The sequence below is a fragment of the Platalea leucorodia genome (assembly GCF_965183815.1).
Source record: "Platalea leucorodia genome assembly, chromosome: 3".
Taxonomy (NCBI): Eukaryota; Metazoa; Chordata; class Aves; order Pelecaniformes; family Threskiornithidae; genus Platalea; species Platalea leucorodia.
Genome location: NC_138825.1, coordinates 45773255 through 45798226, shown reverse-complemented (window position 1 = coordinate 45798226; position 24972 = coordinate 45773255). Strand labels below are relative to the sequence as shown.

Here is a 24972-nt window from a genome sequence, read left to right as displayed (position 1 = left end):
CCAGCAAAGCCCTGATAAAAGCAAGCTGTTCTGATCTCTTCAAGGCACAGCCTGGTTACCCCTACTTAGTTTGAGAAATTCGGATCTTGTCAACTTCATTTTCTCTCAAAAATGCTACATGTGACTTGAAAACTACAACATTAGGTAAAGTAGGCAAGTAAACCTGAACTGAAACTAGAACTGACTTTCATTTATTTGAACCCCGTTTAGCAGGCTGTGGGGTTGCTTTGTTTTGCTTAATTTTTATTTATCTGAACTGTCTGAATGAACAGCTGGGAGAAAAATTGTATCTGCTAAAAGATTTAAGTGAAGGGCTAAAAAAGCTAATGACTCACATCTGAAACCTCAAAAATTCAAAACTGCAGCACAACCCAGCAAAGTTCTGCCTGTTACAGATTGAAATCACAAAGCCATAAATCACCCCAGCTGTGCTCAAAGCTCAGGGTTCATCAAAAGGTTTTCAAACCTCAAATAGAATTCAGGTTTTGCATTTGCTTGGAAACCAAATCCAGGAGGAGACCCTTCTGGCTTCTTGTTCCATTACACCATTTTAATCATTCTTTAATATTTACACATCCTTGCAAAACAGGCCATGGAGCCCAAGTTCCCTGTTGCTTCTAACAAGTCCCCTTACTTCTACATTCACCACTGCTTGAACTTGCTGTTATTTCTTTCAACACTTGCCTCTTGGCTAATGTTTCTGTAAGACAGGCAATGGAGCTCATTTCCATTGGCAAGAATACGAGCCTAAGAAGAAGCTCTAGCGAACCTCCCAGTTTTTGAGAGCCTTATGACACTGCACCTAAAGGCCTGGAAATGTGTGATTTTCAAGCTACTGCTTTCTTTAAGAGTTGTCAAGTGCCTCTATTACCTCCTAAATTACCACTTCCAGGGCACATTCTGCAAAACACCTTAAGGGTAACGTGCCATCAGCATTTTACATATCTAACTATACTTGTTCGAGGTTGTGTCACCTAGCGACTACAATATAGACATTCAGGAAGGGGAGACTTGGCTTTACATCTTCTCTTTTTTGTTTTGCTAAAACCATCTGAAAAAATATTGCTCCTTATCAGTTTTACCCAATTTACTACGTACTTTCTCCTATATCTGGCAGAGGAGCTCCAGGGATTCACAAAGCGCTATTGCTTTTCTCACAGGAACTGGAGCTGCTAAAAATTGCTTTCATAAATAGGAGGAAGCTGATCCTCAGAAACAGTCATTCTCTTCTATCAACTACAACTAACTGCGTTTCAGTCTTCAATAATCATAAGACACTAGCTTAAGAGGCAAACCTTCAACATCTTTTTTAAATTGTCAGAAACAATTAGGATTAGAAAGGGTTAGGAAAGACAAAGCCCATCTGGAGTTGAATCTGGCAAGGAAGGTGAGAGGCAACAGGGTGGACTTCTACAGGTATATCAGCAGCAAAAGACAGACTGAGGAAAACACGGACCCAGACCCGCTGCTGAATGGGGCAGGGGACCTGGTGACAAAGGACATGGAGAAGGTCAAGGTACCCTATGCCTTCTTTGCCTTGGTCTTTATTGGTAAGACTTCAGGAATTGCAGGCCCCTGAGACCTGTAGGAAAGCACGGAGAAATTAAGACACCCTAAGTAGTGAAAGATTAATTAAGGGTGCATTTAAACAGACTAGACAAAAACACTTCCACAGGACCTGATAGGACACCTCAGCCCTTCTGTGATTCTGTGAAATACGCAATTTATCCTCAGTAAAGTTTTGTTTGAATGAGGGTAATAACTTGCTCCTGAGGGTGTGAGGTATATGTTTTAACAGTGCTAGATACAAAGGGGGAACCTTCCCATCTAAAGTGAAAGTGTAAAAAAAAAAAAAAAAAAAAAAACAAACAACACAAAACCCAACAAAAAAACTGTGCTGAGTTTTAACCCTCTCTTTATGACTATTTATTTCCTTAAACATGTATAAAAGATTAATTTTTCATTAAGACTTCTCCATCCCAATTTAAGATGATTTATAAAAGAATATTTTTATTAAGCCTTCTTAGATCTTCAATGTTTTCCACAGTTCACTAAGTAGAAAATGATATATTATTTAGGGGACAAAGTTCTAATATTCCTAGATATCGTTACTCATGTTAGTCTTGCACAGTAAACAGTTTTTAAGTCTTTGATAAAGTGTTTAAATTATCAGTATATTCAGTGAATTTAAACCAGCACATTCCCACTACTGTCAAGTGAAAGTGCAGTACATGTATCTTTCTTTCATATTTACTTTATGTGGACACACACATTTTATCATCTTAATCATCCTTAAGTCCTCTATGAGCTCTGAAGCCTCTACAGACCTCTGGCACATAAGCTAGTATTCTATATATCTATAAACAAAGCAAAGGCAAAGACTTATCTTTTCAGGATTTCTTTTAAATCTCGTTATTCTTGCTTAACCAAATTTAAGTAACATTACAAACTAGAAGTTAATGGAAATTAGTTAACATACATAAAAAAAGATTTTGGGAGTCTGAAACATCAGTAAAACGTGATCTCCTTTTCTTAGTTTGGTAGATTTCAATAAACTAGGCAGAGATTAACATCTGAATTTAAATGACACTGAATGTGAGATGGAGACTATGCAATGCTTTCAGCTTTTGGCAGCCTTTCTATCTGTTTAGCATCTGTTGGGATTCTGTGTGGGCAGACTCCTTGGCAATACTGGGACTAAATAATGCATAAACATTAACATTTTCTTGCTAAGCTTGAATTTTGCTGTGTTTTAAAGTAAGTATATGTACAAATTGGTTTTAAACAAAAATAACTGTCATATACATATGGCTATATGCTCTATGTGCAACACAGAATTGAGAGATTAAAAAAGTTAAATGCAGAAAGCAATTATTTTCCGCTTTGAACAGGTATTTCTTTGTATTCCTGTTTAGATCCTAAGAACTTGAGACAGATTTGAACTTAGACTTTCAGATGCTAGGTGGGTATTTAGTTTTTCATGTTAAGCTAAATCTGGTCAATTCATAGCTCCAAGTCTTGGAAGTAAATTCTAATACCCACTGGTAATTTCTTTTTTTTTTTTTGTATGTCAATAAAAATTAAGATGCATTAAGAGGGAAAAGTTGTGAGTATGTATGTGTTTATGGATATGAAATTAAACTTAGGTGGAATAATTTTATTCTAGTTCTTGGCTTTGCAAATCATTGACTGACTTTGTTTTTTTTATTTAATGCCATTTAAAACAAACTTCACCTATGAAATCCTACAAAACAAGATTTACTGGAAATATCAAAGCTTTCTAATGCTTATGTCTTAAGTCATTGTGGCATTCTACTGGTGTATTTGATGAGCACTATGTTTGAATCTACAACAAATACTTTCCAGGCTGTCTTTATCTGCATCTGCTTACAGACATTTGAAGCCCTTCTGTTGTAGGATTTCAAGATAATTGTCTAACGCAACATATATAAGAGGATCAAAATACAATAAGTCCAAGGCTCTGATATCAAACCTTGGAGGAATACATTCCTGAAACACGGTGTTCAGCACTTAACATCGACAGTGAACAAAACAGGCATGTTTTAAACAGTTTGAGTAACAAGCCTCAGAAGCCGTACATTTGAAGTTCAACGTTAACCATCAGGCAGAAGTAAGTATGATGAGGATTATGACAATAAGATGATGATAAAACCTAACAGCCCTGGATCTGCTCATGGCAGAGGCTGCTTCTTCCAACACTGTTAGCTGACAGCAAGAGCCCAGGGAAGGAGCCTGTGGTACTGTAAGAAACCATCTCCCATATCTCCCGAGGTGGGCAAAAAGGACAAGATCAGAGCTAATCAGCTTAATTTGCAGAGGGGCAGGCAAGCAAAATAAATCAGCTGGGAGTTGCGCTGGTCCAGCCTCTTTAGTGAAGCCTTCATAGGCATTGCTCCTGCCAAGACTGTATCTTCCCAGAAATTGCCTTTACTAAAAGTGGATGTAAAAAATGCACAGAGTAAGTTGTGTGCTGAAGCACCAGATACTCAAGATTTCTCCTTCAGTGCCTGCATCAACAGATACAGAACACATCTCTATCAGTATGAAAGTGCATGAATATAGTCCTCAGTGCGTAGTGAGCCAGACTGACCCCAGGGAGCGGGTGTACATCTCCCTGCACCCCTGAGTGCCTTTGTCCCATTCTAAAGGAAAAAACACAAAAGAGAGAAAATGCAATTTGGGAATAGTGTCAGGAATGAAGTCTAACAAAGAGGTCAGTGATGGAAGGCTGAATGAAAAATCAATTAAACCATTTCTCCAATATTAAAAGGAAACATGAACTGTACAGTGCTCCAGAGAGTTAAGGAGTCTATGGAAAATACCACTGGGATTATCCTGTCAAATATCAGATGTAGCCTTGGGTATTTTACTCAGCAGAAAGTGTCTTAACAGGGTTTATATGCTAGATATCAAAAGTTGAGGAAACAGCTGTGAGCCAAGAGGGTGCAGCTGATTAAGACATTGGATTTCAGTATGCACGAATGGCAAGAAATGGATTAAAATATGAATTAATGACTTAGTGCCAGAAGCTTTGAAGTGAAACATCAGATTTAGAGAAGGATGAAAAATCAGAAGGGGACAGGAAAAAGAGTAAGGCTTTTGACTTATAAGTAGCACCTAAATCAATCAATGAGACATGCCAACTAACCAAGAGTTTTATTGCCACAAAGGCAATAAAAAGATCCAATAGGTTAATTACTTGACTTCAACAAAGCACCAAGAAGGTCAATGCACTTGGCAGTAGTTTCTCATAAAATGAAGGAAAATAAGATGACACGCATAATTTCTTTCCCATCCAAGGGATTGCGTTGTGGATGTTGAAAGTTAAGCCTCATCAGCACAGGTCTGGCAGGTTGTTACAAACTGGCTATCTTAGCTGGAGTTACTTTGACATAAAGATCATCTTTCCTAACTGTGTGACATTGGATACTATGGCAGAAAGAAGTACACAGAAAAAGAGAAAAATTCTTATAAAAAAATAAAAAATGCAGATTCCTTATTAGCTGGAAAATGTATTCTGGGAAAGAAGAAAAAAATATCAGAGAGGGAAATTGTATTCTTAAATGAGCTCAGCAGGGGTAAGAGTACTTAGGCAAATGAATTCAGTGTTAATGAAGGTAAATTTAACAAGCTCTGGTTCTTTGATTATTTTGCCTTATGCATGAAGACAAATTCAGAACCCTCAGAGGACTTGACTATAAGAAAATATAAGGCAATTTCATATTTTAGTATTGCTAATTAGTTCATCCACACACACAAATTAAGAGGCCATTAAACTGCCTGCCAGTAACATACAAGACACTGAAAGAGATAAGAAGTTGTAGTCCTATACATTAGAGGGTTAATAACAATGGGTCTTATCATTCCCATCAGAATCTACGTAGTAGATGAGTGTGTAAGCTAGGGGTGGCTCTTTCTTTAGGGCTTAAAAGAAGCTACACAGATTTGGCAAAAATGCATATTCCAAAGCCAGGTATCACTTCTCAGTGAAAGAGTTGCTGGTAAAAGAACTTTTTTTACCACAGTCTGGCATACAGGAATTTCCAACATGCTGCTGGTTGCTCTCAATAGTGAACAGACTGGCAAAAAAAAGAAAAAACCACCAGGTTTTTTTCTGTGGTAGCCAAGAGCGTACTACAGCCAGAAGCATCCATATTCGCAATACCAAGTTTTTTTTTTTCTGTCTTTTCTCCTTCAGCTCAACATCAGCACCCACTTGCGGTTCCAAAGCAGTTCAGGGAGACACCTTAACCCCTCTCCACCAGCAAGATTTAGAGGATGCCCATAGCTGAGCACATTCCCTTTTTTTTTTTTTAAATCGCACTGAAGAAAGATGGACTAGATAAGCTATGACATGCACTTAACCATCCACATGCTCTCCCTCTCTTGTATGTCTTGCGTAAGTTGGGTTTTCCTCAGTTAAATATTATGTCAGTAGATATCAGAAGGGTGGAAGAAAGGTCCATCTTTTCATCATTCCCAAATAGTTTATTCTTTCCATACCCCTAAACTGGTTAATATTCCCACATTTTTTACCCTATTACAGAGGAAGTCTTAAGAGTTTTTCCTACTGTTAGAAGTCTAGGAAGAAATCTCCTAAATCCTGTTATATATTTCATCTTTCTATGCCTATGAAGAATATATTATTTGTGGGTTTCCATTTTCAACGAACATGAACATTCTTATTAACCTTTGCACTGACACCATCTCCTAAAAAGTCCAGGGAGAACAACTGGCTCATTTGAAAAGTTTACACAGAGTCATGTAGACCAAGACGACTGTCTTGATGATCCGGTTTGACTTCCTGTAAAGCATTATACCCACAATTTTTGAATGAGCAATCATATAATTTTAAAAGGCCACTCAACTCTGATTTAAAGAATATAGACAACGGGAGTTTTGGACAGAAGAATCCCAGGCTGTAGCCAAGGAGACAAACTGGGCTGGCTACATGGAAAGTCTTAGCATAAGAAAGATGGCTAAGTCCTGTTCCAGTTGAATTGAAAGCTGCAATCATTCTTAAAAATAAATAAGAAAGTCTTTCCTAAATGTTTATCTTGCTCCCTTGCCATGGCAATTTGAAAGACAAAACAGCACACTCCGCATATACCTAATCAACTTTTATCATTGTTTTCACATTCAGCAACTTGTCAAAATGTAAACAGCTAATGATTCTTAAAAATGAAGTGAATTAACCGTGTTGCATTAATAAATCCTACAATGTTAAAAAGACAAAAAAATCCAAGTTGATTAAAAAAATCCTCAGGAATAAAACTGAATAGACTCTCTTGTTCTCTGTGTTACCCCAGTGTGGGTGGCTTGGCTATTTGCAAACAGAGATAAAAACCTGTGAGCAGCTATTTGGACTTCCATGCCTCAACTTGTTCAGGGAGCAATATGCTCATTTGGAGCTTCTGATTTGACTAAATTACATTAAATCAACAGCACAATGGGGAAAATGAGGGAAGCACAATCAGTGAGAGATTCAGAAATATTCTACCTGACATTATTAGCAAAGTTTTATTCAACATAATCTGCTTCAAGAGTCACTAGTGGAGTTGTGAATGTCTGTTGAATTTAGACGCCTTCTTCCCCAGTGCCTGGCAGAAGAAAATAAATGCTTACTACCACAGTGCTTTGAGAGCATGCAAATATTTTTTGTGGGGTAACCATGCTTAAAAATTACCATCACTACGACTAAGGCACAGCACTTCTAGTGTTCCCTAATTCAGATGGTGGTAAATTGACACTTTCAATACGTAAGCAGAAATCAGCCATGACTGTGTAATAAGTTCTGCAAGGCCAAAGGTGATGGTACTAGAAACTATTTCATTTTTGTTTTTCTTTTTAAAAATAGCTGCAAACATAAAAATGACTGAACTACAGACGGACAGAATCTGTGAAGACCCATAAAGCTTTTAGGAACAGAAGTGGATGCAGCTTGCTTAGGGCCTACAGCATGGAATAAACACACATTGTCCACGGAGTCTTTATCCTCAAGTGACCATATCCTTTACTGAAGTTCCACAATATTGAGCTAATAAAAGCTCAGACCTTAATTAGGGTAAAGAAAACGTATGCCCTTTATGATTCGAAATTAATAGCACTTTAATTGCTATCATCTGCAATGATATTTTTCAGATTGGCTTTAATGATCATTGTGTAACTGTGCATGTGCTTTTGTAATATAAATAATTCAACCATTTAATTTCAGTTTTTTAAAATGGAACAAGGATAAGTCCACTTGATGAACTAATGACCTGCAAAATTTCAGATATTATCAGATATAAAGAAGATGGCAGATCAATGTTAAAACTACATTTTCAAAACATGTCTGTAGTACAAGCTTTCAGCCTAGTAGAGTAGTAGTTATTCTAGCAAATATCTCTGCTTAATTTGGTATGCATCCTTCATTATCTCATTCAAATTGCTATCACTGGTCTTTCTACTGTAAATAGTAGCTTCAAACTACCCAAGCAACTCCCAAAAAACAACACTGAAAAGCCTTTACATCTCTCTCTTCCAAAACCATGCAATAATCCACACCAGTATTTTGTGATACACTCAAAAGGTCAACATTTTCAAAAGAATTAATGAATAGTGAGAACTTCAATTCTAGGGTGCTAATTTTCTGATCCTGTAAAGAGGTTTTTGGAGAATGAGTTTTAGGACTAAATAAGCCATTATCCAGACATGGGATGTCCACTGATGCACATCACTGTCAATCTTCTCTGGAGATAGAAATGCACCCCTTACTCTAGGGAACACAGTAACACAACAAATACTGAAAACTGCCACAATCCCAAATGTTTTTTTAAAGTAAATTCAAGTAGAGCACACTCCAAGAGTTAACAATGAAAAAGAGAGGAAGGAGCTCTGAGGTTAAGGTTAAGGGCAGCATCACAAGGATAACAGACTGAAAATAGGAAAAGAAAAATGTTAAGGCTGACATTAGGAAAACATTTATTATCATGAGGATGATTAGATAATGGAATAATTTCCCAAAGGAAGTTGTTGAGTCAAACACTAAAGGCATTCAAAGGAAACCTAGATAAAAACACCAGGCCATTGATCTGGAGTGCAGCCCTGCACTAATGACCCAAGAGGCTCCTTCAAACTCATTGAGGATTCTCCTCTTGAAAACAACAATTCGGAACTTTCTATAGCAACATGTGCACAAAAAATAAAGGCAAAACATTGCACAAAACCAGATGACATTTAACTGGAATCTTGTTTTCAGCTTAGAGATTTTTTTCCTCTGTAGTACCAATAATCTGTGTCTATATATGCATTCATTACTACTAGAAAATCCTACCACATATTGACCAGCACAGTGACACTGAGAAGATAAATAAAGCTATGAAATATATTTTCCAAAGAAATGACAAGAGCTATAAAACTTGCCTTATGAAACACAATGGACATCATGAAGAAATCCAGCAAGAAATTTTCTGAAATGTCTCTGTAGTCAAATCGGAAGAAGATTACAGTAAAGCTCAAAGTAACAAACTGATTAATAGGATTACAGAATGAGGAGCGGAGGAGTTTCATCCCAGCAACTGTTATCAGGATAATATCACAGCTGTAAGAAAGGCAGAGAGAAAAACCTAATCAAGTCAAAGTCATAAAGCATTAAATTATGAAGCTCTTAAATACAAATAGCTGTACCAGATATATTTTAGATTGCTATGTATATCTAAATATACATATCTTATTGATTTCTGATATTAATCCTATGTTCTTTTAATAATCGCAGTTATTGGACCCATGTGCAACTTCATATTTTTCCCTTATCATTATCACACACTTGTAATCTGTAATAAAGAAAGAACTCTGTACTAAAAACAGTAGTATTGACTATTAAAAACCAAGAATCTAGAAAGGATATTTTTATATAGCTCTTAAAATAAAATTTCCGTTTTGGAAATATCCTGGCACTTCCATTAATACATTACTGTATTTGAAAAAAACATCTTGAACCCACTCCAGTTTTTTTATTACTATAAATTTCACTTGATGACAGAGTCTATAATTATTCTCCTAATTTCATTACACACAATGCCAAAATTCTGGATAGAAACGCCCATAGATGTGAAATGTTTGAAGTTCTTACCATTGTTCTTGATCGGAAGGTCGTCTATTCTATACAGTAATTACTTCATCAGATGAAAAGAAATTGTGTGTTGCATCTATGTTTTGTAAAATGCATACAGTCTGCATTTTATTCTCCCTTATTATATTCCAGAGAGTGAAATTAAGCTGAGAGCTCTAAATAGAAGTGACCACACAGAAAATCAAGAAGTCCAATCTTTGGAAATTACAGTGCTTGCTGCTATATCTCCAAAAGATAATGTTCCTCTTTTAACTCTCTAGAAAACTACACAGTTTTCTGTGTAAGAAAAGAAAATATAATTGCATGAGAAGAAAAGATGGAGGTAATGTGTTGGCATCCCTTGAAGTTAAAAAAACACTCCAGTCTGTGGATATATATCTGAACTTAAGAGACTTGAGGTTGTTCACATTTTTAAGTTTGTTTTGGTTTTGGTTTTTTAAGATACTTTACAGAATTAGAAAGATGGTCTTGCTTGGACAGCAATTTTGATCTCTTGATAATACAGCCTATTCTGGGGGTTAAATCCTAGAAAGGTCGCAGACACGTTGATTTTTAGATCACTTGAGTAGCTGGGCACTCCCGTGATACGCAACACAGTACTGGGCTCCAGATCACGAGCGGTTGCATGGTTCTGTATTTTATCCAACAACCACTAAAAAACGCAGGAACAGGGTCAGGAGTAGGAACTGGAACACGATTCCCCACCCTATAAGAACTTCCTTACCACCAAAGCAGGAAGAATCAAGAGCAAACCTCCCATAGCCTCTACTTTCCTGGTAAGTGTTGAACAGTTGGACCCTTGTTAAATGAAATGGGCAACACCACCTTCTCCATCAAGGATTTTAAAAAGAAAGAGATCAAAGCAGTATTTTGTGAACTCAATCCTGATCACATACTGGGGATGCTGCAAAAAACAGCTCTCAGCTCAAAACCTTTGGGTTTCTGGATTCTAGTCAGGATAAGGTAAGAGACAAGTGATTTATTCTGAAAGCTCTGGGCACGTTCAGAGTATATCTCAAGCCTCCTAATGAACCATCAAGTCAAAATCAGGAGTATTTAGTGATATTAGGTACTCTCAGGGTTTTCTGGCAGTTAAACAAGTATATTTGTGTTGCAGTTTTGCACATTGATGCCCAAGAACCATACTGGATGTATTCCTGAAAAGACGACCCAAACCTAATAGACATGTACAAGTAACTCCCTGTTAATTGAGAGCCAGGTGACTTCTCTTAAGTAAATTAAGCCCATTAACTTTTTGGGAGATGCATTGCTTTTTTGATGCTGGTCAAAATAGATTGGGACTTCAATGCATAATGAGTGACTCAAAGCAGGCTGGGTATTTGCAGAATGCATGGAAGGTTCTCCTCCACCCTGCTGCAAACAAGGAGAATACCTGCTGCCGTGACTGACACTTGACAGGCCAGAAAGGTCTAAGCAGGTTTTCATCATTCTAGCAAGGCTCATAAGTCTGTACATTTCCAGGTTGATTTTATTTTATGTGGCATTTATTCATTATTGTGTAACTTCCAAAATGCAGACGCAACTTTATTTGAGTGCAGGTCATTCTAAAGGATCACCAGGACATCACTGTTGGAATGAAATGCCAAGCTGACCTTATTTCTCACCTTGTCAAAGCTGTTCTTTTCAATTTGCCCCAGATTTCTGAATGGAAAGCCTAGTGACTAAGCTAGATAGATTCTGAAGCCACTAGAAGCCATCCCAGTGTGTCCTGTATAAGCCAGTTGGATCTCGCATTCTTCAGAAAGAAGAAAATTCTTGCAACATGGAGGAATTTTCATATGGAAAACTTACAGATCATAGAGCAAAAGGAAGACTTTTTCCTCACTGGATCTGTTAACATGTGGAAAATTTCACAAAAAATGACATTTTATAAAATAATGCTCTCAGGGGTAACAGAAAATAATTTGCTCATTATTCCTCTCCTTTAAAGATACTGCCACACAAGATGCTTTTCCTGGGGCCTTAACTCCCAGCAGAGAGAAAGCAAGAAAGAGAGAGAAGGGGGGCTTATTTCTGAAGCCTCTGTGGCAGGTAACACAGGCAGGGTTTTCAGCTTGTCAGCATGGGTCCCATTAATAACCAGCACATCAGGGTCCGGAAAGCTCAAGCTAACTCCTGACTGTGAAGGAGCTGTTCTGCCTGCTCAAGAAGCAAACCACTTCAGTCCTTTAAATCACAAAGCAAGATGAAGCTTCTTTAAAAAATACATTCAAATTAAGAAAAGCTCCAAAATCAAATCATGCAAAACATACCACCTCAGACACTTTCAGACACAAAGCAGGAGAGCGACACTTTCCCTTCTCTGAGATGCGATGTGGTCTGATCCTTGGGCAGTAAATAACTAAGGGATGTCCCAACAACATAAAAGGGGTATTTATGTATTAAAGCAGAGAAAGTACAATCCTCAGTAACACGGTGTATGGAAGGAGCAAGGAGAATCCAGGATCCCTCACGGGCTTACAGAGTTGAGGAGAAAGAGGTAGGATCTGAGGACGAATGTTTTGCATGTGGTATTTACATGGTAGCTGTAGGGGAAGCATATTAAAGAGGAGTGCCAGAGAAGAAGGGATACTGGGAGTGTTGTGGATAGACCTCCATTACAACAAAAAGGAGAAAAGCACGGGTTTTAAATCCAAGGTGATCACACAGACACAAGGGGGATGAGGAAGGAAAGGATTGTCATGGTATTCCCCTAACAGGCCAAACAATCAGAGGCAGACAAATGTAATTACTTTCTTTAATCTCAGGATTTCTGGGGGACTGACTCACTACTTCTGAACACCTGAGGGAGGTGATACTTTAAAGTACAACCTAGCTTGGAGGAATGACTATGCAAAAATAGCACCTTCCTAACCCTACATATTTGCTCCGTGCATGTATTCAGTCACGTCTGCTAACTAGCAACAAATGACATTTTGATTACTTTTTAGTTCTCCCAGCCTTGCAGAACCAAACAGAGGGATGAGTGTGAACGCAGTTTCACCTAAACTCCTGAAGCACTTTGGCCTTAGCATCTCCCAAGTGCCTCGGGGAAAAAAGGTCAATGGGGAACTACACAGGCTCTCTGAGTGACTGGTGAGAGTCACTCTGGAAAAGTAGTTGTCTGGGAGGAATATGCGGAAAATTTGACTAACGCCCTAGTCCTACTTTCAGCCCCTAAAAGCAGGGGCCACGTTTTCCTTATAGCTGTGTAGTCCCTAAAGCTGTGTTGCTCTTCAAGAGAGAAGAATAATTAAAACAACATGCAATTTTTACATCAAAGTTCTTTTATCTAATATTTAAAGTTAAGAATCTAAATTATTATTAATACTGAGGAACTCCCCCACCTCCAGCAGTTTTTCCTGCTACTGGAACCTTCCTTCCTGAACACAGGCTGTTTCTTTGTTTTTATCATCTGCATCACTGTCATTCTGATAAAAAGACTGCAGAAACTCTGCTCGCTGGGGATGCTGCAGTCACTAAGCCTGCTGAATATCTGCAGTAGGCAAGTCACTGACCAACATATTTACCATAAAAGGCTGTCTGCAAGGATCATACTGTGAGACCATGGATCAGCATCACCAGTTCTGCTTAATACCAGACACATCAGACTTTGGAAAAACTTGTATCCCTACCTTTCTCAAACCACCCTTAATGCAGGACTACCCACCATTCTACACTATTGAATATTTTATTCAGTCTTGCCTTAAAAGACTTGTGTGGTGAAGCTTCTCATAACTCCTTTGGGAGAATACGCCGTAGTCTTAAAAATCCTCAGTTAGGAAATGTTTCCCGATATCCAGCCTAGATTTCTCATTTTCATCTGATTAATTCTAGTTACCCCACTGTGTTTATGCCCATCAAACACCTGCAGCCTGGTATAGCGTGTCTTGCTTTTAATTGACATTTAGACATGCCATATATATCTATATATAGCTCTTTAATCTTTTAATTTCTCTCTCTCTCTCACTGGAGTCATGTCTTAGCATGTGCTAAGCTAGTTTTGCTTTTTTCTTTCAGCAAAGCTGATAATTATTTTATACTGAACTAATAATGCAGGAAAGCAAACTGTGACAAGCAAATAGACTTATTTAAGAAACAAATTTCATTTCTCAATCTTCAGTCTAAAACCAAATATTCTACTAATCACATGCTTTGAGTTCTAATCTACTTACTGTGTACCAAGCTTCTTGTATTTACTAATTGAGAAAGCATCAATGGTGAGGGCATTCAGTATTATAGCTGGATACAAAATGTATTTTTCAAAGCACTGAAGCCACACATAGAGCCTTTCAAACCACATCAAATGAGCAGCATCTGAAATAGAAACCCAGATAACAGATCGTTTCATCAAATTATCAGCATCTTTTGCACTGCAATACCGTAGAAGAAATGAGTTAGCTCACATTAATAAATGTAATCAACCAACTAATTTATGAAACAACGCAATTCATAATTCTTTTGCAAAACAGAAATAATTTTGTTCTCTGAATTTAGAGAGTATTTGTTCTGCCGCTTATAACCGCACTCATAAGAAATGCTCAAAAAGTGTAAGAGATGGCACATACTATTTGGTAGTTTCTACATAATCCAATTACCAGTCACTATATTAAATAGCACTTTTAGTGATGTAATGACTCCAGAGAGGCCCTCTCCAGCTCTGGTACTGACCTGGTGGATGACCTAGGGAACCTCATTTGAACTCCGTGCCTCTCCCTCCCCATCTTGTAGTGGCAAAACACTGTTCATTAGGCTGCAAAGTATTATTGACCTCATTGATAAATGAAATATCCTTTGAGATCTAAAGACTGAAGAATTAACAGGAGCTAGAAACTGTCACAGATGTTTCTCAAAACACTTAAACAGCCATTGTAAAAAGTACCTGCCAGGACCACATCATTCACCAGTAAAGAATATCTTTTTTTTTTTGCAGTAGACTTTTCCAACAACATCACAATGCTTAATATGAGTATTAAACAAGAACTGAATGCTCTGTGCAATTCAACTGCCATGAGAACTTAGGTGAACTGAGTTCAGAAATACTTGTGTACGGACAAAAATAATATCTTTATTCTGAACCGAGCTCAGCTAGACAAGGTTATTGGAAAACCAGTGAATGCAAAAAGGCAGAACTTGGTATTGACTCAAATAACAATGCCAGCTACTGAATCTCCAATACTCTTCCCTGCAGAAATGAAAATAATTATGTATACACATCCCATGCTCCCACACATACCTTTTCAATGACAGGCAAGGACGACATGCCAAATCAATAGATTTGTATGTTCTACAGGCACAGTTGTATATTGTATAGGCTCAAAGAGAAATAGCTAAAAGCAATCCTTCCAAATTACCTTTAAGTCATGCTTTGGCAGTATCTTAAACTAAGGCAATGCTCTTTCAAAAATCTGCCTTCAGAAAATACAATCAACTTCTGTTTCTTGTTATAACGCAAAAATATTTCCTCTTCTTATTACCTAAAGGCCACCTCCTAGAAGTTCATACATGCAGCGAAATGTCCATTTTGGAACCTAGCTGTTATTCACCGTTCCTCTCTCCTCCTCCTGAGCTACAGATTGCTCTCAGAGCTCCACTCAAGAACTTCATCCAGCTGCCCAACGCTGAGCTCTGTTTAAGAACTCAAGCTTGAATAAAGAGATATACATATCAAGTAGACTAAAAAGAAGGTAGCTGCAGGAGCAGAGAGAAATGCATGCAGACAATGCAGACAGGAAAAAAAAGAGCTCATGTTCAGAGGGGGCCCAGGGAAACGTGGATGATTTGAAAATGGCTTACATGAATCTGTGCAGTATAAAAGCAGTGGTGGGGAGGAAGGAGAAGAAAAAGAGTCTGTAGTGTTTCAGGATTTCTTTCTCACTCAGTACTGCACTACTTTCTACATATCTATTATACCATAAGCTCATATATCTTGACCTCAGCCTTTCTTCCTCCAGTCAGGCAAAACAAGGACAATGAATGAATGAGTTATCTCATATGGGCATCACGAGAACTGGTCTGATAATTGCTATTCTGTGGAAGGCCTGAAAGTTTGAACAGCTCATCCAGAGGCTATGAAACAAAGCCAGGAATAAACTTGTGGAATTGTCATTACCAGCTGCTCATCTAATTGCAAGAAATCATTCGTCTCCCCATAGCACTACACTTGTCAAAAATTAGGAAGCTGAAAATTAAATTCTCTACAGTAAAAGCTCCTCACAGATGTTTTGTGGTCGCCAACGCGGAGGGAAACATTGCCAGGAAGGATGAAGAGAAGGCTGAGGTACTTAATGCCTTCTTTGCCTTAGTCTTTAATAGTCAGACTGGCCATCCTCAGGGTTTTCAGGCCCCTGAGCTGGGAGATGGAGATAGGATGCAGAATGAAGCCCCAGTTGTCGAAGAGGTGGCAGTCACTGACCTGCTCCTCCACCTGGATGCTCACGAGTCTATGGGGCCAGATGGGATCCACCTGAGGATACTGAGGGAGCTGGCAGAGGAGCTTGCCAAGCCACTCTCCATCATTTATCGGCAGTCCTGGTCAACCAGGGAGGTCCCAGATGATAGGAAATTAGCAAACGTGATGCCCCTCTACAAGAAGGGTCGGAAGGAGGATCCCAGGAACTACGGGCCTGTCAGCCTGACCTCGGTGCCGGGAAAGGTCATGGAGCAGATCATCTTGAGTGCCATTATGCAGCAGATGTGGGACAACCGGGGGATCAGGCTCAGCCAGCATGGGTTTAGGAAAGGGAGGTCCTGCTTCACTAACCTGGTCTCCTTCTATGACAAGGTAACCTGCTTAGTGGATGAGGGGAAGGCTGTGGATGTTGTCTACTTGGACTTTAGTAAGGCCTTTGACACTGTCTCCCACAGCATTCTCCTGGAGAAGGTGGCTGCTCACGGCTTGGATAAGCACACTCTGCGCTGGGTTAAAAACTGGCTGGACGGCCGAGCCCAGAGAGTAGTGGTGAATGGAGTCAAATCCAGTCGACGGCCGGTCACGAGTGGTGTTCCCCAGGGCTCAGTACTGGGGCCAGTTCTGTTTAATATCTTTACCAATGATCTGAATGAGGGGATCAAGTGCACCCTCAGTAAGTTTGCAGACGACACCAAGTTGGCCAGGAGTGTTGATCTGCTGGAGGGCAGGAAGGCCCTACAGAGGGATCTGGACAGGCTGGATCGATGGGCCAAGGGCAATTGTATGAGGTTCAACAAGGCCAAGTGCCGGGTCCTGCACTTGGGTCACAACAACCCCATGCAACGCTACAGGCTTGGGGAAGAGTGGCTGGAGAGCTGCCTGGTGGAAAAGGACCTGGGGGTGTTGGTTGACAGCAGCTGAATAGGAGCCAGCAATGTGCCCAGATGGCCAAGAAGGCCAATGGCATCCTGGCTTGTATCGGGAATAGTGTGGCCAGCAGGACTAGGGAAAGTGATCGTCCGCCTGTACTCGGCACTGGTGAGGCTGCACCTCGAGTACTGTGTTCAGTTTTGGGCCCCTCACTACAAGAAGGACATCGAGGTGCTGGAGCGTGTCCAAAGAAGGGCAACAAAGCTGGTGAAGGGTCTAGAGCACAAGTTTTATGAGGAGCGGCTGAGGGAACTGGGGTTGTTTAGCCTGAGAAAAGGAGGCTGAGGGGAGACCTTATTGCTCTCTACAACTACCTGAAAGGAGGCTGTAGCGAGGTGGGGGTCGGTCTCTTCTCCCAAGTAACAAGTGATAGGACAAGAGGAAATGGCCTCAAGCTGCGCCAAGGGAAGTTTAGGTTGGATATGAAGAAAAACTTCTTCACCGAAAGGGTACTCAGGCACTGGCACAGGCTGCCCAGGGAAGTGGTTGAGTCTCCATCCCTGGAGGTATTTAAAAGACGGGTAGACGTGGTGCTTGGGGACATGGCTTAGTGGTGGACTTGGCAGTGCTAGGTTAACGGTTGGACTCGATGATCTTAAGGGTCTTTTCCAACCTTAACGATTCTATGATTCTATGATTCTGTCTTGTTTTGTGTACTTGTCCTTTCATTGTCCACACCTGACAACTACAGGATACTGTCCTTTTCCAAGCTTCTCTTGTTGTACAAACAGGGAACCTTTAAATTCAGCTCCTACATTTTTCTTACAGGGTAAAAGAAAGAAGACAGCCTGTCAGACATATCTATCAAAGGGATTACACAACCTTTTCCTCAGCCTGTCTCATCTCAGAACATGATAAAAAGCCTCTGCAGCAGCCTAAGGGACTGAAATATATATATATTTTTTATTTTTTACTCTTGTTTTCTAACACGCACCACCACATACATTGCAATAATACTTAAGCCCCAAAGTGCGGAAATGGACCACATATAAAATGAGGACTGCAAAAGAAGGAAAAAAAGCCTGTTGCCTGCAGCGGGTAGCATGGGAAATGCAGCTGATCTCCAAGCAGAAGGAAACCCATCTGTGGAGATCAGTCTCTACCCTCAACCTTTTCAAAAGCTGAGTCATTGCATTTAGGAAAACAATGTTTCCTGACAAATGAAGACAGACTTAATCAGGACAAGGGAAAGAAATCCTACAGCAGTCTTTTATGATTAAGTGATGTAACAAACAATAAAACTTGGGTATTCATCAGAATTACTGATTGTCAGGGAGAGGAAGCCCTGAGCAATGTTTTCAGTTGGGCATGATCCTTAATAAGATTTATATTTCTACTACACTTTCCTTGGCGTATTGCAGTAAAAGTTAAAAGGCAACCTTCAATCAAGTCTCTTGGGTACTTTTTTCATACCCAAGTGGAAAAGTGTGGAAAGAAATCGTTTTGAAAGACATGATTTTTTTCAAAAAAAAAGATTTAAATCCTTAATGCATGGTTTTGCAGAGAGTGATCTGAACTCTTTTGTTGTCTAGTTGAAGAACAGACTAAAGTCCCTCAGCAGACTGTGTTCTGACAACACTGTCTTCAAACACCTCAGGAACATATATTGAGAATGATTAAGGCACAGGATCCATCAAGAAATGACAAGCAAGCTTTTGGCTGGTAGCAAAGGCAAGATAAGAGCTGGGGGGGGCGGGGAAGCTGTGCTTCTCAAAGTACACTGTCTGCTTGCAGAAATAACTGTACTAGAACAGAAAATCAGACCTCAACATATTAAAATATTTACTGATACTGACATGTATCAGGGCACTACCCACTGAAGCCAGCGGACAGTAGCAAGAATGAATCTTCAAGAAAATTTCACAGTTCCTTTCAATTTTAATGTTTCTCTAAAGTGTTATGATGGAAATTAGAACTCTAACTTGCACTACCCATGGTGTTCAAATGATATATAGTTACATGTCAGAAAGTACAAAAAATTCTCCTCAATTTCATCAATCATTTAAGTTTTTAAATTATATAAAATGCCAATGTATTAAGCATGAACTATAACATACCAAGCAACGCAGCAAGTAACATTACTGTAATGTAAAAGCAAAAGGCAGCTCAGACGATGGGTCATGAAAGGCCACTTCGGGCCAGTAAGATGATTAAGGGACAGGAGCTTTTGACATCGGAGGAGAAGTTGAGAGCGCCAGGATTGCTTAGCCTTGAGAAGAAACGGCTCCAGGGGCATCTTATTAATGCCTGACTGGGGTCATTTTGTGAGTATAAATACCTGATGGGGAGGGTGAAGTTGATGGAGCCAGTTATCAGTAGTGCCCAGTGACAGGACAAAATGAAATGAGCACAAACTGAAATTCCATTTCAACGTAAGAAAAAAAACCAACCAAAACAACCTTTCTTACTGTAAGGATGATTGAATGCTAGAACAGGTTGTCCAGAAAGGTTGAGGAGTCTCCATGCTTGAAGATATTAAAAGTTGGACACAGCCCTGAGCAACCTGCTCTAGCTGACCCTGCTCTGACCAGGGGCATTGGACTAGACAATCTCCAGAGGTGCCTGCCCAGCCTCAGCCCTTCTGTGCAGTGCTCTCAGGAGACAAATTCTACAGGTTCACAGACATGCTGGTGATTCGGGGGGGAGGGAAATGGAAAAGATGGGCTATGCATGCTATTCAAAAGAGGGAAATGTAAAGCATGATTTATTCTCCCTGCTCTGTTCCTTCTGGATTTTTTTTTGTTTAAACCAAGACAAGCTGCAAGTCATTACATCCATTGTTTAGAAAAGATTTTATTACAAACCTCTCACTTCCCGTTGCTGATGCTCTTTGCTTTTAAGAATGGGGTGGGAGATCCACAGCCAGGGGTGATGCTTGCGAAGCTGAGGAAGTATGTAATGTGTTACAAATCCCACAGTCCAAGCTAAAGCAAACAGGACAATGCTGAGAAATGGCTGGGCCAAAAGAGAAAAATGATACATGGTTATAATTTGCAAACAACATTTTTATATAAAACTTTTTTTAACAGTTTTTAAGAGTTCCTATAACTGTATTTTTGTGCAATTAGTTTTTATTCCTATGTTCAAACTCTCTGACTCCACAGGTGGGTATAGATTTTGAAATATGTATTTTGCACACAAAATGAACCAATTTTTTTCCTCCCTAATTGGAGGAAAAAAGGCAAGTGATCAGGCTTACTCATTCTGTCCCCCAGGTTCCACATCATAAAAGAGCTATGAATATGCAGAGGTTTAAGGAAAGAGATGTCAAATAACTAACACTAAAAGTAATACAAATATCCATAAACTAACTGCCTTGCACATAAAAAAAATGTTATCATAAAAAGTAAATGCATTTTCACTAAGTTCTTTTCTCACAATCTCTATTCTTTCCAGTTAAAGCACCCTGTGGTTTTACATAAAAGAGATAATACCTTGGGGGGGGGGGAGAAAAAAAAGAAAAAAGAAGGACAGATACACACCCTTAATGATAGAAACACAGTACTGGCACTGACAGCAAATGACAGAACAGCAGCCACTGTGCAGACAATGAGATCCGATTTCAAGATTTCTTTCTGTGAAAATAATTATTTTATACAAAATTAGCAAGCCAATACTATTTTGACCAAAATAAATGACTCCATTCTCAATTACTCGCAGTCTGCATTGTGATAAGGCTAATCAGCACTCCCTGATACAAAAGTATTTTCTCCACTCTGCTTTGGGAAATTATTTCTTCACACTTTAGGTCTGTCAAAATAATCACATTTGAATTCATCATGCCTAATTTTAAATTGTATTTTTAAATAACATAGTTTTAAGATTGGAGAAATGAAAGTAATACATTTTCATACCGAGTCTGATTCTGTTTAAGGAATATAACTCTCTTATATTATGACTTTTTCATTTTTGGGAATCAAAATTCTGGTTCCATTTGCAAGCATTAAGGTTTCTTCAGATTCACTTTCTCTTGCATTACTGAAATGACTCATGCTTTTCTGTAATATCTTCAGAGACACGAAGTTAATATATTTATTATGTTCTAAAGTGACACATCCCATTCTCTGATTTTCTGCGTTGGAAGCCAAATTTCAGCATGATTTTATGGATTACAGACAAGGCCTTTTTCTAGTGCCACTGAATGATAATGAAAGGACACGTCTGACTTTACATAAAGATCTATAACTAGGGTAGGAGTAATTTTGTTTCTAAAGATTGGAAAACATCACTGTCTTTCCAGCCTGTTTGTCTTGTGATTAAAATGTCATTCTCAGTAAACAAATAAACAAGATAGCTTGTGAGCTGTGCGATCTTCTGAATTGAACGTCGGAGGCCACCCAAACGCGTTTGTGAGTAAATGAAAATCTTGCCTTAGATTTATGAGAGGGGCATTTAAGTTCAGCACTCAATACTACTGCTAAGTTATCAAATGAGTAACTGTTTGTAGCTCTTGGTTTAGAAACTGACTTATTCTTCAAATTCAAAGACATCTAGAAACAACATACGAAATGCAACACTTTTGTTAGTATTAGAAGCTCATCCAATTTCCTCGTGCTGCAGTCTAGGTAGTCTTCATGTATCTCATCAGAGAAAAAGAAAGAAAACTAAAATAATGATGGGATAGCAAACCTATGAATAAGGGAGATAAAAAGAAAGCACGCAGAACAAGTGAACAACAGAAGGGTTGCGAATTACACGGGAAGCTGGTAGCAACAACTATATTTAGGCTGCCTCTCACTCCCTGTTATGAAAGATGCTTCTCAGTAAAAGGTCAGAAGCATCAGCACTTCCACTTACTGCAGCAGGCCTTTGAAATTCAGCAGGACTAAAAAGCCTTCAGGCTCAAGAAGTACTTTTGCTTTGTCCCAGGAAACTCCAATCCCGTTTACCTGAATTCTCAAGCGATCACCACTATCCTTCCCTTTCCCAGGCTGCTCAGGAGCACGAACAGCCCTCCCTCCCCTCTGAGAGCTGTGCCCTCTCCAGACGGCCCTGTACTCTGCATGCTCTATAGGTGGGAAGGTGTAGGAGCAGAGTTAGGTCTTCCTAACTCTTCACAACCATCTTTTGAAAACATAATACTGCTGGCCTTGTTCCTTGCTTCTTGGCTGTGGCGTGCAACAGGAGAACCACAGCATGAGGGACCTCACAGGAAAGACCTTCTCTTCTCTGAACAAATCTTTAATCCCTGCCTGTCCCCACAGGTCCTCTCCATTCGGTTCAGACTTTCTCTCACTAGCAAGCTGTGTATCCATCTCTCACTAGCAAGTTGTGTATCCATACTCAAATGTTTTTACTATGCAGACCTGTACTGAAAAACCCTGGTCAAAGCCCTGATAAAGATGGATAAGGGAACTATTACCAATGCATGTAATAGAAACAATTTTTTTTAGCCTTTCCCATTTTTTTTCAAGATGTTGCATACAAAATCTACGTAAAGTAACAGTATTTAGCTTGTAAAATTCAGCATCTGAGAAAGTTAAGCAGTGCCAGATTCATATGGTACTATTTCAGCCCTTTTGTGAATACATATTATGAAAAGTCTTGATCAAGTATCATTTTCTGCACAGCTGAATCCAACTACTCAATAATCTAAAACAAGTTTGTAAGAACAACAAACATAATCAAATCATATTTTCAAGCTCTTCTGTACCACCAGGAAGGATTACTATTAAAATGACTTATTTCTCTCACAATATGAAGAAGCTGCCATTTTAAGAATGACATCAAATATTAAGAATTCAGCTGTAAAATCAGCAGAGGTGATAATAATGGACACTCTGGGGAGAGGCGGCATCCTAACTTTCCATTCAGTGCCAGCTCACCAAAGAGAATCTTTTTAAAAGGCTACATTCAAAAGAGAACATATTACACAAATTATATTGCACAGGACTGGTATTTCCCATCTTTCCCATCTTTGAGTTTGCAAGTGTTCTTTTTAGGGTGCTCTCACTGCTTTTGAAACATTAACAATCCCATACAGGAACAGGCCTATGTTTTTAAAGCAATGATTATTATTCAGGTATTTAAACCCAAATCTGACAATTGCATTCCAACCCTGCCAACATCTAAAGTGTTTAAAGTATCTTATATGCCCAGGCTTGCCCTTTTGCCCTTGCACAGAACTGCTTCAAAATGCAAATGTACTGCTCAGCTGCTGACTTTCACAGAGGTCCCCACGGGAGCTCCTTCTTGATGTGGCAGATGCTTTCAAACTTCTCACAAAATTCGGGGGGTTTTTCCTTCTAAAACAAAGCTGAGCAGTAGTTGCTTTTGTTTCACATCATGGCATAGTGGTCAGGACCCCCCAGGAAGCGGCTGACCCTGGGCAGTCATCTCTGACTGAGGGGGATTCAGAGCTACCTTCCAGGAAAAAAACCTCAGGCTTCCACCTACAGGCTGCTGCGGGTGGATCTGCGGCTTCCGCCCTTCCTGCTGAAGGCAGCTAGCTCCTGCAAAGCATGAGCCTACCTTGGACGCAACTCTATTCTCTGTCCTGCATTTAGACCCAACTGTCTAAAGCAGGATTTTGGATTCCATTCCCAAGGCCAGACACTTATGAATTGAATGTTGAATAGCCCTATGATGTGATGCTTGAGTCCTTCATTGCAGCTGGTCCAACGTGGAAAAGTTAAGCTCTGATCACAGTTAAAATCTCTGCAGTGAGAGATAATCACTGTTATCATTTGGGCTGAAAGCAGGTGTTCTTTTTTCTCCATTTTACACTCAAGGAAAAAAAAAACCCAAACCAACATCACATTTGATGCTTCAGAGATTTTACAAGCAGAATATACCATAGTGGTGCTTTTTTTTTTTATTATTATTTTCAATTATGCTTTTGGAGCTTTGTACAAATCCTTTTACTAGCTATCTAAATGTTTGTATTAAAGGCCAGGAAGGAAGCTGAGTTTGAATGTAACACATTAGCACCCTCAGGCCACTGGTTAATCTAGTAATCAGCCATGTGGATGCCTATAGAAATTAATTATAATGGTAGGAAGCTCCATTCTCAAAGTTGAATGGTCAATTATCCATCACAGCTGCTTTATAATTCAGGCTTCCAAAGCTGGCAATTCTTAAACAGCTATTCAAGCAAAGGAAAATAGTAAAGGTCATGTAACTAAACATTAGAGATGCTGTATTTATTATTCCTAACATCAATGCAAAGCCACTACAGAATACAACACGTTAATTTTCAATATTAACCTTGTTTGCTTTCAGCTCCTTGAGGAAGTGATTTGGTTCCATACACCTCAGGATTTCTGATTAAAATGGGTCTTATTTAAATGGCATGTTCTGTAGACCAGATGTCTGTATATAGACCAGGGCAAGGCTGGCTGTTGTGTTGCATCCTGCCATCTCTTGCCCCTGACAGGGTGTTAGGAATACTCTCCTCGCAGAGGAGCACTCCAAGAGGAAAAACCGAACTACCACCATGAAATCTCCTTCAAATACTGACATATTGTTTCACCCAGTTTCTGAACTGTCTGAAGATCCCCTTGCAGAAGTTCTGCAAGCTACTTAAAATTGGCTTTTAATAGTCAGCTGAGTCCTACGTCCTAAACATGACTGCTGTTGCTGAAGCAAGTCAGCAGAGACTGTGGCTTGACTGCTCCTCAGACTTGAGGCACATGCATTTTCTCCTGCCTCAATTCTTCCCTGCTTGCTCTATTAGCACTGCACTGTGAGACAGCAGTGGGAGTCTGCTGGCAAACTGGTTAGTGTTTAATTGAGACAGAGGTACCAGATAATACAGGGGTTAAACGAAGAGCCTGCATTAATCAGAAATTGCCCTCTCTTTCTTCAAGAGATCTCCCAGTGTGGAAGAATTAGCACTGCTAATTGACATTGTAAGCAAACACATTTGCTTACAGTTTTTATACAGATTGAGGGAAGCCCAGACAGAGAAAAAAAACGAAGGCAAAGAACTAGCAAGCTCCAGCAGCACTGAAGGAAAGCAGCCTCCGTCTAAAAGCAGCAGCACGGAGTATCAAAT

General features: G+C 39.4%; 1 protein-coding gene across 1 annotated transcript in view; it reads right to left on the bottom strand.

Annotated features, from left to right (window-relative positions):
* The window catches only part of PCNX2 (pecanex 2), a gene marked incomplete at its 3' end in the record, with an annotated part of 159128 nt that overhangs the window by 60120 nt on the left and 74036 nt on the right, over positions 1-24972 (bottom strand). Inside the window, exons 18-21 of the mRNA XM_082305421.1 lie at positions 20459-20551; positions 19781-19931; positions 13810-13951; positions 8926-9103 (exon numbers count right to left, since the gene is read on the bottom strand). Of these exons, the coding sequence (XP_082161547.1) occupies positions 8926-9103; positions 13810-13951; positions 19781-19931; positions 20459-20551 (564 nt within the window). The remainder of the gene's footprint in view (positions 1-8925; positions 9104-13809; positions 13952-19780; positions 19932-20458; positions 20552-24972) is intronic.